This window comes from Tinamus guttatus, unplaced genomic scaffold, assembly GCF_059628265.1.
Source record: "Tinamus guttatus ecotype Peru unplaced genomic scaffold, ASM5962826v1 Tinamus_guttatus_pri_ptg000517l, whole genome shotgun sequence".
Classification (NCBI taxonomy): domain Eukaryota; kingdom Metazoa; phylum Chordata; class Aves; order Tinamiformes; family Tinamidae; genus Tinamus; species Tinamus guttatus.
In genome coordinates, this window is record NW_028289051.1 from 129,081 (window position 1) to 145,928 (window position 16,848).

At 34.8% G+C, this 16,848-nt stretch overlaps 1 protein-coding gene across 1 annotated transcript in view; it reads right to left on the reverse strand.

Annotated features, from left to right (window-relative positions):
- Positions 1-16,848, reverse strand: part of KIAA0825 (KIAA0825 ortholog) — a 212,225-nt gene that overhangs the window by 104,565 nt on the left and 90,812 nt on the right. Inside the window, exons 16-19 of the mRNA XM_088533752.1 lie at positions 15,891-16,299; positions 11,774-11,930; positions 7,476-7,631; positions 3,273-3,367 (exon numbers count right to left, since the gene is read on the reverse strand). Coding sequence (XP_088389878.1) covers positions 3,273-3,367; positions 7,476-7,631; positions 11,774-11,930; positions 15,891-16,299 — 817 coding nt within the window. The remainder of the gene's footprint in view (positions 1-3,272; positions 3,368-7,475; positions 7,632-11,773; positions 11,931-15,890; positions 16,300-16,848) is intronic.

A 16,848-nucleotide genomic window follows, 5' to 3' on the forward strand; every position in this document is an offset into this window, starting at 1 on the left:
AAAATATTTTTGTCTGCACAGAAGCAAATGATAAGGGAAAGCTCTTAGGATATGTTAAAGAAACGAATAATAAAAGCACAGTAGTGCTTTATGAACTGATAGTTCTAACTCTTCGCAAACACTGCCCTTGTTTCATTGGGCTTATCTGAGGGAGGAGGTAGGAGATACAGAATGGATCCATTAGAAACAGGATAAAATGATCACACACAACCACTCAGCCTGAACCCTAACTCCTGAGCACAAGTAAGACTGCTATTAATACATTTTTAGATTAGTATGAACCATCTAAAGTCAGGGCTTACTTGGGTCCCGCTTGTTTGACTAAGCACAAGACAAGCAAGAACTGGTCTAGTCAGTTGAAGAACATGATCAGACGTACCTTGGCAGTGCTAAAATAACCTGATATAAAGATAAGCTGTGGTGAAGATGCTGGAAAATATGACAGATATCTAGATCAGCAGACAAGCCTAATGCTTATAGTAGGTTTAAGTGATTTGTTGGTTTGTTGTGAGAGAATAGAGTCTAACAGAAGTCATGGCTTTATAGAGGCTTGCTTGAGGTGAGAGCCAGTTACCACTTCCAGGATGGTTGGTATGTGTGGAATCTACTTCTCAACAATCCCCTTGGCAACACAATCTGCCTTCCTAGCACACATTAATAAGAGTAAATGAAGAGTGGAGCAGAACGGAGACTCCATGGCCAAACTTTATTGGCTTCCCTGTGGAGGGGATAGTCTGATGGTGCCGTGTAGAGGACGAGTGAATGGAGCGTGGAGCAGAGTGAAGACACCGTGGCTCAAACTGTGTTGTACTCCCTGCAGAGATGGCACCCTGGTGGTACCATGCAGCTGATAAACCACACAGTGTGATGTCTGGTGGTGGACCAACATTGGTGGCAGACCAGTTCCTTCCAATAGGCTTTGCTCAAACTTCTCCTCCATCTAATCTCATTATAATACCGATACACAACCCCACTCCGGAAGTTACCTGCTTCCAAGGAACAACCACTCCTCACCGAGCATGCTCTCTAGATTTTCACTTAGGTCGGGAGACTTTCTTAAATCAATGGGTCCAGCCGCCCCCATTCCCTCTAATCTTTGAGGATCGGCTGGAATGCAAGGGGATTCATCTCTTACCAAATTTGTCCCCCTCATCAAACCGTAACATCTGTAAACTAGAGAACAGAGTACTTAGAAGTTTGCACAATAAAATATATGAGTTAATCATTAATGTCTTGCAAAATGTCACTTCTGGGTGAGAGTTTTCATATCATGTAGAAGGGCAATGAATGCAGACATTTTCAAATTAGAAAAGATTACAACAATTAGGGCACTTAGTAAAAACAAAAAAAAAAGGAAAAGATGCAGACAATGGACAAAAGCATGAATATTGAGAGGAACAGAGAAATAATATACAAGGCTTTTCCACACACTCTATAAAGAGATCAGAAAAAGTGCAAGATGTGTCAGCCAAGAAGACGAAAACGCTCCCTCTGCAAATCACAGCAGACTTTTCTACTCCCCTTAGCTCATACTCATGACATCAACATGAAGGGATGTATAAGAAGCACCTTGAGCGTAAGTTCCTATTACAGTCTCTTTTAAAAGGGAAAATCGCTTCATTTTTAATGAAGGACAAGTGTTAGGAATCAGCAGGGGGACTGTCAAAGAAAAAAAAAACAGCATTGAATTGTCTCTGCAATTTAACACAAAAATGCCATGATTGGTTCAGACCAAGAGGTCCATGTAGTACCATGGACCACATCCTGTCCTGGCAGTTGGTAACAAAGGACAACTAGAGAAAAATTGAATGAATGGGCAAGAGGGAAAGCATATTTTTGTTCATAGCATGTACATTTTCCTATTTTCACAAGGATTTAAGCTGCCAATATTTTACAAAAGAAAACCCCAAAACTACAGAAAATGAACAAATATTTTTCCTCTTGTATTTAAGTGATCCATGTGAAACCTGTGTGGTAATCTTACCGTTTTACCCTAATTAAAAAAAAAAAAAAAGGATCTAAACCAACCAACCAACCAACCAAACAAACAAAAATCCCAGCAAAATATATTTCTCTTTTACATAGATTTGCACTTTGAAGAGATTTTTTTTTTTTTTTTTTTTTCTTTTTTTTTACTCCCCCCATACCTGTTGAGAGAGATAGAAGTTTAATGAGCAACAACTGCAAACATTTCAAACACCATTTAAGGCACAAGGTGCAAGCATTATGAAATTAATCCCTTGCTTCATCAGTAACTTCTATGATTTTAGCTACATATCCTGACTGACACGAAAGTAGGATATTCCATACAGAATATAACCTACAAAAAAAGAGATACCCTTAACAAAATCAAACTTGATACATTATAGGAAAAACCTTGGCCGCAAGAAAGGACATTAATTACAAGTAAATATGGTTATGGACATTTCACAATACCTTAAAACGCAGTTAAAAAGCCAGAGTAACAATAACTATCACCTATAAGAGGAATTGAAAGCAGAAACTCCCAGAACTGAAAGTATTCACTACAACATGTAACAGTTGATTATTCTACAGCATGGGATTGCAAAAAGAAGGAAGTCTTGTTCATACTTATATTTGGTCCAAGTCAGGAATATATGTATTTTCTAATCCAAGAAGTTATACACAAATATAGCACATTAGTTCTACCTGCAGCAGATTTTAATGTTTTATTAATATGCTTGCAGCTTTCAACTTGAATTTTATGAGTATCATTCATTCATTTATTATATGCTAAATAAATAATATGTTAAATAAATATAACTGCTCATTAAGCAGTCATTTTTTACAAGAAGAAATAAGTGTTAGGATATTAAAATGTGCTCCAATATCTTAAAATTATTGAAGAAGTACTTTTTATTTCTAGCTGTACTTCTCATGCCCCCACTGGATTTAGACCTCATTGAGACTTGAACATTGCCCAGAATTCTGTGCTATACAGATGAAATCTCCTTGAGCAGTACAATTTTGGAAAAGTTCAAAGTTGTTCATTATTTTTTAAAGCACTATGTGAGGGCAGTATCAGCCAGGACTCAGGTCTCGGCCAGCAAACCATATTAAGTCCTCAAAACAAGAATTATAAGTTAACTTGTCATGAATAAAATTCAGAAAAACTGTATTTCCAGTTTAAAATTGTATCATTTTAAAATATGTAATTTATTTCATAAATTGCTCCAGTAAAAATTCCTGTGCATCAATCTTTATGAAATAAAAGAGAAAATTGGAAAGTACAGTTTCCAGAATCCCATTACCTGTGTGCCAGCAGCACCCTGAAGGTCATCCGATTCGGTCCCAAATAACTTGGCAGCAAGTTTGACCAATCCCAGTTCCATTCAGTAATGGCTGACTGTTGATACATGGGAAGAAGCTATTGTTAGTTATTAATCAGTGTTAATATGATCAGTAAATTAAAGCTCCAGCTGTGATATACTAACTAAGAAGGAGGAGGGGTTCTAGAACAAGGATTTAGACAGATAATATCAATCATGTCTACAGAAGATAGTTTTTATTCCAATAAGACAGCAATTAATTTATAAATCCATTTGGGGATATAACCATTATTTATAAAAAGATAAATCAATTTTTGAACCGTTATTCTTCCAACTGTTAATGGCATTGTGCCCAATCACTTTGTCTGAAAGCTCGACTCTTTTTTTGAAAGGCAAAATAATTGGCAATCTTATTTTAACAGCAATTAACATTTTCTACTGTTAACAAAAATTTTGCCATGAAAAACTTAGTATAGCTGAAACTCAAGAAAACTTGTATCTTAGTTAGAGAATGATGGTTTACTTCTATTTTTTGTTAGACAGGTTAGTTACCAGATGGTTATTTTAAATACCAGTAAGCCTAAACAATATGAACTAACACAACCCCACACTGCCTACTTAATAAATGACAAGATCTACAATAAGAGTGGACAGACAAACGACTATAAATGGTATTCATAGAATCATAGAATCATAGAATGCTTAGGGTTGGAAGGGACCTCTAGAGATCATCTAGTCCAACCCCCCTGCATACGCAGGGACACATTTGTCACACTGGGGGTATAAAAACAAGTTCACTCTAAAGGCTGAGACTCGTCCGGCCTGGCACAAGCTGTGTGGCCTCGTGCTGGTCTCTCCACCAAGCAGAGCCCCACTCCAGAGTGGGATCCAACCATGTGGGGCGAGACCCATCCAAGTGACTAATCCATGATCCACTACCTGAACGGAAAACTCCCTTCTAAGTTCTGCGGGTCTCTGGTGCAAAGGGCTCTTAGAAATATTGCTCCCTTTCCTGTTTACCAAACAGCACTGATTGTATAAAATTAATTTTCATTGCCTATACTGGTCAAGTAATGATTACATTTGGGGAGATAAGGGCATTGAGTACTTAAAAAGAATTCAAGAAGTTTCTCAGAAAAATGGAAATATCTTGCAGGTTATCTTTTTCTTCTCACAGACAGTACTTAGTGGTTCTGGGATAAAAGTATCAATACAATTCCTTTAGATAATTCCTCCCTTTCCTTCCTTATTTTAGTCCTATTTTTCTTTTCATTTGATTTTCTCACTAACTCTCATCTCTGCCATACACTGATAAGTAGGATAAAAAAAGACAGGTGAAATGTAGAGAAAGAAAATAAGAAAAGACTAACTAAAGTAAGAAGAACATTCAGTGAAAGTGGAAAATGAATGAAGAAGAATGCACTTGAGAAACAAGAAATGAAAGGAAGAGTCAATTATGAGAATCATAACAATGAGAACAAATAAGTGAGCAGTAAATGCAAGGAGGGGAAATAGGGCAGAAAAAAGGCAAGCGTTCAATCTTCTACAATGAATTAAAATGAATTAAAAACTATGGAGGAAATATTGGTAAAATCAAGCAGTGAAAAAAAAAAAGGAGGAATAGAAGAGACAGCAAATGCCATGAAAACAAGTAGGAAAATTCATAAAAACGCCAGAAAACAACTTCAAGCAGTCCATCAACCCAACCAGTTCTATCTGTTTTTTTTTAAAAAAAGTTTTCAGGATAGGAAAATTATTTCTTCAATATTTTTCTTCATTTGACTGGGGAGGACTTGTATATCTTAAATGTATTAGACAATAAAGCAGAAGCACTGGTGGAGAGGTGTCAGGACAAATTGATAAAAACCAAGAGCAACAAGTTACTAGGACCAGATGGTAATTATTCAAGATTTCATAGGAATGCAAGAATGAGGTAGCTCAGTGGTAACAGAAATGACACACTTCCTAAAAATCATCTATTGAATTAGAAAGCTGAAAGATTAAGAAACATACATATCCTTAATAAAAGTGCTAGAGTTGATCTCAAAAATCAGTGGCCTTTTCAGAAACCATGAAGTTGATTGAAATTATAAGGAAGTAATTTGCAAAATATGGCACGCTGGTGACAAATTAGCAAAGCTTCAGAAAAGGAGGGTCATCTACTGTACTACATTTTGCACATATTTCAGCAAACAATGTGATTTTCCTTCAGAAAGTTTTAAAAATAATTTCTTTAAAGAATCCTGTAGTGAGCAAACTAAGAGCATGCCTACGTTATATAACACCATACAGTACAGACGTCTTTGGTTAGAGCTGCACCAATTCTCTGGAATCATAAGCAGTATTGCCATACCTGTTCCAATTGGGTCTTTCGAGGGACTTTTTTTTTTCTTTTTTTAAATACAATACATAATTAATCATGGACAGAATACATATTCATTGACGGATTAAATGACAGTTCATATATTAAGAAACAAATCTAGTTACATTAGATTTAATAAAAGTCAACAAGTTAATAATGAATTACATACTACCAAGCTTCATGGTAGAGGCCAAACACTAAGAAATTCATTTAAGAAGGAATATATCACATGGGAAGAAAATTTCATCCTTGCCAAGGCTTTTGCATTCTCTGCAACCACTGGGAATAGTCTTTACAAGAGACCAGATACTGAAGTATACAGACCACTATTTTAGAAATAGGAAGTTCCGCACTGCTAAATAAAATGTACTTTTTATGGTAAAGAGAACTAAATTCTTTAACTGTAGGAAACAAGTCTTATATTGACAAACTGCCATTGTCAATATAAAGTCGGTACTTTAAACTCTGTGATTTATTTATTTTTTAATTCTAAGATATCTTCAGATCTGAATACTAAGATACGTATTCAGTTACCAGATTTCATTTCAAAAATTTGCAAAATCTAGAGCTATCTCATATGGTCTACCCCTTGTCATCTGTTGATTAATAGAATACTGCAAACCTGTCATGGACCAGAAAAATTCTGTCCTGAGTTGTTGCTTCCTGAAGTTCTTATTCTACTACACTATTAATGAATTGAGATTGAGGCACAGCAAATTATTTTCTGTATTTTATACTAAGTGATTCTGTACCCTCTTAAATTCGATCAGTCTACTATACATGCAAAGGCCTAACAGAAGAAAAAGAATGCTTTTAAAACATCTAGAATAAGAAGCCTTGTGAAAATAGTGCTAATTGTCACATTCAGGATATTAAAAGTTTGATTGCGACATGACAATTATTCGGCATTCATTAAGCAAAGAGGAAAAAAAAATACTAGGTATGCTTTACAGCAACACCCAATGAATTGTCCAGTAACAGCACAAGTGAGAATGGAGATCATTCCACTTGAAAAAAAAATTGTACTGAAAAAAAGTATCTTCCTACCAGAAGTCTGTGAAGTGAACTTCATATAACTAAAATATAATTTATTTTTAAATGTATGGAATCCTAGGTGTACAGCCAAAGATGTAACTGAGAATTAAGAAGATTTTTTTTCAAGTGTCCAAGTGCTTTCAGAAAGTACGTACCATCTTCTGAAGCGACTTAGTCATGTTTCTCTCTAGTGGTAAATTAGGCACCTCAATTTATTTTCTTTAACTTTTATTCTGAATTTCTAGAAGTAAATTGTTATCCATTTACACATGACTAGCATATCTTGATGAAGAACATAAAAATGAATGCTTTGAATGAAATGAAGCACTTCCTTGCCTTGCTTACTCTCATTATTCTGTGAATCTGATGTAATTCCAAAGAGTCCTCTACACTACTGGTTAGCATTTCTATGAAGGACTTACCAGGTGAAATTCTGAATGTGCACTTGGAATTCTGCCATAATTTTCAAAAGGACTAATCCCTATCTACCATTACACAGATGTAAAAAATGTCACTGTTAATAATGGGCTTCCCTTTACTACACTGAACTATTATAGGAAGTGAGTAAATGTAAATTGTTCGTATACACAATAGAAAAGGACAATAGAGCTCTTTGAACATCATGACTATAAAGGGTGTCCTCACTAGCTTCCTGAGTAATAACATTCCTTCATCAAATGGGAACTCCTGTAATTAATTCCATTTTCATGATTTCAATCTCCATATTTATCACGTTCACAAAAGTATATAATAGGACACTATAACCAGAGTCCCATATTTTCACCAACCTGATTGAACACTTTTGCGCAATATTGGCTGTGCACCTGGAAAGGATTGAAGACAAGCTGCTCTTCCTTGCCCCTCAGTGTCAAAGGCAAACATTGATCAGAGGTGCCACTCTCTTCAGAAGGATTTTCACAGGACAGCTGTTCTTTCAAATAATCCTTTTAAGGGGGAAAAAAAAACATACAAAATAATATATGCTACTTAGGCTTCTTGAACAATCATTTATTCAAACCTCAAGCCTAAGTTTACTGTGTGCTTGATAGAAACTCCTTCCAGTTAAAAAGACAGTAAATGATCTCTCAAATTCAAAGCCTTTTTAAAACAGGTCTACAACAAACAGTAACTAACCTCCATCAACATGTAACTTTAGGATTCAAAATATAACCTACAGTTTTGAAATCAAATTTTGATCTCATTCAAAATATTGGTTAGGTGTATGTAGCTGAATTGCAAATTGAAACTGTTTTCTATGAGCTGTTCTATGGTTATTATATGATTTTATATGATAATGTATACAAAATATTTAAAGTTATCTTTAAGCAGCATGAAATAGTTACTAAACAAATATAAATTGATTGCTTAATAATTATGTTCAGAACAGTTGTTTAAATACAGGAGATAATCTGCTCTTTGAAGGTATTTTTAATTATTTTAATATTCAAAAACTTGAAATTATTTATGATTTACATAGCAATTTTAGAAATGGTAGTGTAGCAGATTATGATTATTTTGGCCACAATCTTTTCTGCTTTCACTTTTTAAACTACTATGTAAATAAATCATCATTGCATGTCAATAAAGTGTTCTGATTAAATAGAACCATTTTACTAAGAGCTAGATAATGAAAAACTTAAAGATCTACGTGCTGGAAGGATTACTGTGATTAAACAGTTTATTATTATTAAAATGAAACCCAAAATGATAGGATTGCCATAACATTGAGCAAATACTCAAGCAGTCTTCTCAATGCGTCTTCATTAAGATGGGTGGGATATGAAGGGCCCTCTCACTTTGCAGTAGCACTGAGATTATAAAAATTTTTTCAGACCATGGTGAGGGAACATTTTATACTACTCGCCAAGCCATTCAGAGCTCTTAATTGGGTCTTTCTAAAAGAGTAAGGTAATGATCAGCTTAGGCTGTGGTCTAGTCTATAAGAAACAGGTTCCCTCCCAGCATACTGGAGTGCAACTCCTTTTCCTTTGACAAAAAAAAAAAAAAAGAAAGAAAGATTTCAGCCTCGTCAGCAAGCCACTATTTCTAGTGCCAGCACAAAGGGGGCAGGAATGCACAAGGGCAAGAGAAACAGCATCTCTGATGGTTGCAGCCAGTTTTCAGGAATGTTTAAAACAATCAAGAATTTATTTGAGTATAAAAGAAGAATTAGAAATCAGTTGTTCTTTTTTCCCTACTTACGTCAACCATCAACTGCCTAATCCATTTGCGAAACCATATCCCAAGTCTCTTACCTATATTTATTCAGCCTTCAAATTTTGTTTTCTTGTTCTATTCTCATTCATTACTTAATGCCATTAAAAATGTTGAAGTTATGCTAAATGGGATTATTTAAGAGATATTTTTGTAGATTCACCATTTAAAAAAAAGTCTTATTTGCTCACATTTTTTCAATCCCTGCAGACAGTTTTGCAGAAATCCTCTGCATGTCACAGAGTCAGCAGTGGCAGAATCTGTTAGTTTTTCAGTAGAGGTATTGGAACTCACTACTCATGCTTGCTAAGGTTTTGAAAATTTTAAGTGGGGTACAGCCACTTCCCAACAGAGGCATTCTTCCATCCTGGGAATATTCTGGATTTATGCCTTGAGAAAGATTTCATCATCAACAGTAAATATATTAATTTAAGAGCCATTTTAGTACAGGATGTATTGTGTTTATTTTATATTTATTACGGTGTATTTTAACCAGAAAAGGTCATATTTTAATAAATAGAAATGAAACCACATTTGAATGAAAACACATGACCTATGTCCTTGCTATTGGTGACTGACCAGGAAACAATAAAGTAAATGCAATATTCTTGAGCCTGACAGCTCGGGAGAATTGGTTTCTTTTTGGTAGCTTGTATTCAAAGATGCTTTTTAAAATGATTATTCTTTTTGATAAATACATGAAGTACAGCAGCCTATGAGTTCTACAGTATCTATTATAGATAGATATTTAAGAATCATTGTAGTTCTATGTCAAAATACAGTGTCCAAAAAGCTGTATTCTTTATTTTCCTCTCTATTTTTAAGGAAAATAGAGTCACAATTTTATGACTCATCATTTGGGCTTCTATTCACATGAAATTATTAAGCGCAGTGCAGCACAGAGCTATCCAGACTAATTTTATTCTATCCTCTTCATTGTTTAAGACATCAAAAAAACAGAAGCATGGACCGTCATACAGACAGATTAAGTCTATCTCGTAGTAGTCAGGCATTTCAGACACAGCTGAAAGTTATGAAAACTATTATTGAAAAATAATACTGAAAAGTGCATTATGATCAAAGCACGTGAAGCATTATAACTTTTTGTAAGGATTTCAAAGCCAAGCTGAAGTAAAATGCTTGAGTCCTTCTGCAGAGTCTAGCTGGTCAGGATTTTTTCTTTTTTTGACAAGACAGTTTTTTCCACTGAGAAATGTTCTATTTTTAATGAAGCTCTAACTAGCTGCAGAAATTCAAGCAGAGACACCTGGGATGCAGAAAGACAGGTTAAAGTCCCTCTTCCAGATGATTCTCTCTCAGCTTCCTACCTCCTGTTGGATCTGCTCCACTTTGTATAAATAACTGAATGCTCACAGGAATCCAGTCTGGAATTGGGGTCTCTAACACCCGATATGGGCATTCCACCCCCTTCAGCTAAGATATGATTCTATTTCTGATCCTAGAAGTAACAGAATGGATTTTTACAGTAATTTCTACAAAGCAGAAGAGGTCCAACAGGGGAAAATGACAAAGCTCTGCTCTGGAACACTAATGATCCAGTGGATAGAGCAGGTACGTTGGTTGTGGGAGACAGATTCAAATCCCTGGTCTAAACCAAGCAGAATAAAGATTTGAGGCTGGATATCCTGTCCCGTGGGTGAGTGCCCTAACAGTGGTATTCTGTTTTAGAAGGTTTCTCTCATCATCTTTTCTTCATTTCTTTCTACTAAGAGCAAGCCTGAATAAGCCCAGGTGAAAAGGTTTCAGTTTGAACTGTATTACAGCAATAATTTTCATTTCATTTCCTGTACCATTTAATTATTTAAGACAAAACTTGAAAAGATTCTGTATTCTATTAATATTAGGTTGCCATCTCTGCATACATGGTTACGTTGCTTCCAAAACTTCCAAATACAGATGGATAAAAGTTGTTCTTAAGCCTATACTTAGGGAACCAAACAGTTGATTTCATTTTCAGAAGCACAGTGCCAGTACTGAGGTGCTCTCCACCACCTGCATGTAGACATGGCTGCCTAATTGGCTTTTGCGATCAATTAAAAATAAAATTTAAAAAAAAAGAAAAGAAAAAATATCTTGGCCTATGACTGTGTTTGCATTTTATTATAGACATTTTGTACACTTGCAATAATCTTAACAGCACCTGCTTATGCACTCAAGGAATAGTAATTTAGTAATCAAAGCTAATAAACAGAACCTTCTTAATTAAGCTGTGCAGATTTGTATTATACAATTTAAGCAAGCCTGTGTTTATTTCAGTGCATATTATCAGAACAGTTTGGGTAATTTAGGGCAATTTAGTACAGTCTTAGTAATAATGAGATAATTCTTTTACCTTGCCCAAATTCCATGTGCAGGAAACAAATCTGAATTTGTTTACTATAATTCTGAGAGCACTTTAGCTGAGCAGAGTTATCTAGATTAAATAAGGTTTTAATGTGGATGTGTTTACTTCCTCAGCAGACAGTTTTTTTTTTTTTTTTAAACAGTTTGTTTTTTTTTAAAATCAAGGGGAATTGATTTTACTTCTGGTAACAGTCAGATTCTCAGTAGCCTACTGACTTTTTTTCTCCTGCTGTTGTCAATCTCTGAAGATATATTTGTAGTCTGTGATCTAAGTCTAAAGTAAGTTTATGAGCCATACTACTGCTTAAGTACATAAATAAAAATCTACATTGTTTCCTGTGCAAATGCAGAAAAGCCTAAGCTGAATAGATTCTATTACAATTCAATATTGGATTTCATATTGACTATAAGAAGCATTATCCCCTCCTTGACTAACCCTTAGCTGCCAGCAGACGCTGCCTCAGGCCAGTACACACCTAATTGCTCGGTAAAAAGGCCGTTTCCCTACCTCATTGAGCCGGATGATGTGATAAATTTGCCTCAGGTACTCGCTGCCACCTGGTTTGTGGCAGATATCCAGGACCATCATGTTTATTTTCTGCTCAGTGAATTCAAGTGCAGTACCTCCTCCCTCTAACGGTGCACCTTCTACTGCAACAGAGGCACTAGAAAAGATGCCAATATTACATTTTATTTCTATAAATCCAAAAATACAGTCAGCTAAAATTGCATGTAATAATATTTGTAAATACATGACTTGAACAAAACAAATCTTGCTGTATATGCATCTTTGAAGCCCTTATTTAAATATATAACAAAAAATATGTTAAATAGCTAAAGGCATGTCAAAGTTCTTAGAGAAATAAATTCTTCATATTATACCAACTTTATTTTTACATCTGAAAGATGAAAACAAAACATGCCTTACTCTAAAGACATACAACAAACATTTTTTATTTTATTTTATTTTATTTTATTTTATTTTATCTTATTTTATTTTGCCTTAGAGAAGTATCTTTGCTACTTGGAATAGCATTAGCATTTGATCTTTTGTAACTTTTCTTTGCCTGTCAGGGAACATATAAAAGACTAATTAATGTGTCAGAAAGGTAGCCATTACCCTAAGTATAGGTTAGAAATTTTTTAGAAATCTTTTTCTTCTTCCCGCACTGGTATGGTGGTAACATTTCAAAGGAACACATTAGCCACTTGTTGCACTTTTTGCCTTCCAACTCTGTATTTTTCCCTGTTTTCTTCCCAAAAAGTATGTGTCTAATCACTACAAAGAACTCTGAAGGAAAAAGGTGCAAATGCCTTGAAAAATGTACACTCAAAACTCTGACTACTCTTATAGTACTTTCCCTGCAAAAAGTTTAAGTCACAAATTCCATGCTAGTATTATAAATTGATAAAGTATTAAGCAAAAATAAGTACTGAAACTAGTTCTTCCCAATTCTTCTTGCAGCTGCAACATAGATATAGGTTGGCATGTGGACACAGCCACATGACAGACCAACAAATTACACTTCTAAAGTCATTATTAGATTAATTTGAAATCTACAAAATAAACATTCAGAATAAAAAACAAGATTTTCATTGTTTAGAGGTCTAAAAGGAAGTATTTTGGTGCAGTCTGCTGAAAGTTGCAGTTTACAGTTGAAAACGTGCCATGATTACAAAATGAGTTCTTCTGAAAGTTGCTGTTGACCTGAAGGCTCACTTAAATGCCACACAGCTGCTGGACATTAAAGCTGATATTGCTTCCACATGCAGTTTCAGAACTTCCTACAGAGCAAACAGTTTCAAAATATAAACTATAATTTTGTTCTTTGCTGAATGGAAGTAAACGATACTATGTTATTATGGGATATTTTACCAAAAGCTCCCAAAGAAATTGATCTTTAGAATTAAAGCACGTTTGAGGTTGATCTTTCAATACCACATAGAGGTACAAGCTGAATTTCTCAAACAGGCTGACATTGAAAAAGTTGAGCCCCTCAGACAAAGCGGTGTATCAGTGTCAGCACCCAAATTGTATCCTTCCCTGCCCGTCATTGTGCAGGTGAAGCAGATGATTGGATTCAGTCACTGCTATGATTAATGAGTTCCTCTCTGGATTTGGGACTGCTTATCAATCATGTCATTAGGAAGAATGTGCCCTGAAAGAGGCAGACCTCAGCCAAGGAATAACTGCATTCATCTTAATCTGTATATGCACCCAGCCAGCCAAGTCAGGGTCACCACAATGAAAAACAATAATCTTCAACTCGACAAATTACTTTGCAAAGACAGACATTTTGAGGCTGCATGTTCTGCGGAATCTAACTTGACTGTTTACAGCTCCGGTGTTACTATAAAATGAAGGTTATTTTAAGTAATGATAATTCTTTCAGGCAGTACACAAGACAAACTGTACACAAACTGCCACCAAACCTAAACCTTCTGTACAGATACGGGGGTGGGTGGGTGAAGGGGGCATAAAAATTTCCCTAAAGACGAAGAAGAATTTGTATGCCTTAAATGGCACCTACGTGCTGGATGGACCTTTTATGTAATTAACAGTCTCGATGACAATAATCTAACATAGGGACACTCAAGACTTGCTTTTAAAAGTCTGGTGCACTTCAAAGACGTCTTCCGCAATTGCATGTGTACATTTCTCTCTCCATATATGTGTGTGTATGTGTGTGTGTGTACACATATGTCATCTTGCATGGCATTTTATGGGTTTCATTTTCTTACATACATGCTGCATGTATGAATGTACATGGATTTATCTGCAAAATCCTTCAATTTTGGAAAGGATACATGGAATGTAATAGACTACATAGAAAGTAACTTCACATCGATTTCAAACGAACTAGGTAAAACACCACAAGTCTCTCCTTGAAAGATCTATTTTTATTTCAGTGATTATGTAAGCCTTTACCTAGTTTAATTGATACCCACATTTCACAGCTTTACTATATTAGTTTTGTAATTCTTGTTATATCATTTTACCTCTGCATTGTATATTTTAGTTATTAATTCAACTTTTGTTTTTTTTCCCTCCAGAAATTGACTATCAATATTTGGATATAAAATGGAAAAAGTAACATTTATGCTAGACCTCTATTGCAAAAATCTCATCTAAAATCAGGGGGATTTGGTTTCATAACCACATCATAAATAGTAAGTTGGGGAATAAGTAATGCATTTTTAAGTTCCTTAGACATAAAATTACGAGACCCAGGCAAAAAAAGAGAGTTCTCACTTTGTTTGGCACTGCACACACATTATATTACAGTTATAGATGAAAGACAGTAATTTCCTGCAGTTTGATGCCTGATGTGGAAAATGTATTATAGCATTTTTAAAATGTTAAAAAACAAAATAGAGTTACTACTCTGTTATTATATTAAAATTCAAATCTGTACTTCAGTAGAGGTACAAATACCAGAGCTTTAGTGTTTTTAAGAGTTTATCGCAGTACTTTTCTTAAACTACAGTTCTTTATTTAAAAATACCTATTCTCCTCTCAATAACATTACAAGTAGTACGATGGCAGCATTCTGTTAAGAATCAATCCACACATTATTATGGTGGCTTTTTATTCTATTAAAGTTTCAGTGCCTGGCATCTGGCTTCAATCTTTTAATCACTGGATTAGAGCTTGTAAATTAGTACTAAATTGAAATGTAAAGATTACAGAGGTCAATGTCAATGAGCATTTGTGTGGCACTATTACCGCTTATTGCTACTCATGTTAGCTGGCTACTCACAGAAACAGGATACTGTACCCCAGAGCACTGCATAAAAGTCTATTTGTTGATATCTGTGATCCATATTTAGAATCACTGTATTGTTTATTTATATAGGCAATTACTGTCAGGATATTATTGACTGTGACTTTCAACAGTGTTCATGAATCTTGCTTTCCCATAGTCAACAACTTAATTCACTAAGTCACGTAACTCCAATAAATTTAATATTAGGAAGAAATAATATTTTTGCAGAGATATATGTATGGTATACAAATTCACAATTAAAAAAACAGGACCATGTACACATTGACATGCATGCAACTCCTTGAAAAAACATTATAGCTGGATGTCAAATATGTGAGAAGGTTGATATTTCCTCACAAAGACACAGCAGGGTTCTTTCCTTGTCCTGTCCTGATACGTCCTACTTGCCCTCAGGGTATGTTACGTTTCAAAATGAAGCACGCTTACTTTTTAATCACAAATGAACATGGAAAGCCTTTTATACTTCCCCTCAATTTAATCTCCATAGCAAATATCATTTGGAAATATATTAGTACCTTCTAGTCAGTATACCTGTTCACATACTAAAAGACATCCCAAATAAATAGTTTGCATTCACAGATGATCTTAAGAGATTGCACATATTCACGTTTATGAACAGCCTAGACTGTTCCCATGAAACAACTGTCATCTACTTTTTAACCACACAATTAACTTGGAAGAGCATATTAAAAAAGCATCAATATCAAGAACTAATCCATTTCACTTAACATGACTATTCATGTAAAAAATTAAAACAAAAACAATACCCATAAGCACATCAGCAATCCAGTAAAATAAAGAGAAAACAACAGCAGCTGAAAAATAGCAAATTCTTACCAGTCTATGATCAATTTTTTAGCTTTCAGCAACTGGCTCTCAATCCAGTTTGGTCTTTGTTGTTCAATGCTCTGTATAACCTTCTGGGTCACTTGTTTAGGACCACTTTTCTGTTTTCCCATAATACTTTCTAAGCACACACGAACTAAACTGAGTTTTTCTTTGCTCCATCTGTCAAGTGTTGCACCTGTTAAAAGTTCTGCAGTATTTCCATCCTCAAATATCCGACATATAATTACAATCAAGTTCCAGACAAGCAGACCAGCTTTCTTCAATTCAACAAAGTTTCTTGACATTTTTCTCTCAGCTAGAAAAAAGAAGTACTTAACTGGGGGAGGCAAACATGCAATCACTGTAGGTAACTTGCTGATTACAATAGATACTGCCTGAGCTGCAAGTCTTGTGAAGCCTTAAAAAAAGAAAGAAAAGAAGATATGATTAACATTAGCATTCTGGTTCTATCACAGCATGCTTCTGAATGTTGGATGATAATTTCTAACTTTCTTTTGTACCAGAAATGGGTAAAAAGCTTAAGTGCATAACACCGTAGCTACACTTTTATTTGCTTCTTCTATATGAATACCCCCAAATCTCAACAATAACATGAATCAAAAATAGAGAACCTAGAAAATTTAGAATTCAGACTGTGATTCTATTAACAATTAGTCCCGCTGTGCACAGTTATTACAGAATAAATGAAAAGGATAACTGTCTGGTATTCTGAGTAGCTTGTAATGAAATGTTAAAGATGTTGGCTTCAAAATTGCATTTTTTTTTAACTTTAAGCATTGAGCATTGAACCAAGTCTCTTAGAAAGACTGACAGAAACATAAAGATTATCCTATTTTCAAACATACAGGACTTCATCTTACAGACTTCCATGTAAGAAGGCTGAACACTCCATAGGACTCCTTTTTAACTCCTATGGATATTAAGAGTAACTCTAAAAGTAACTATG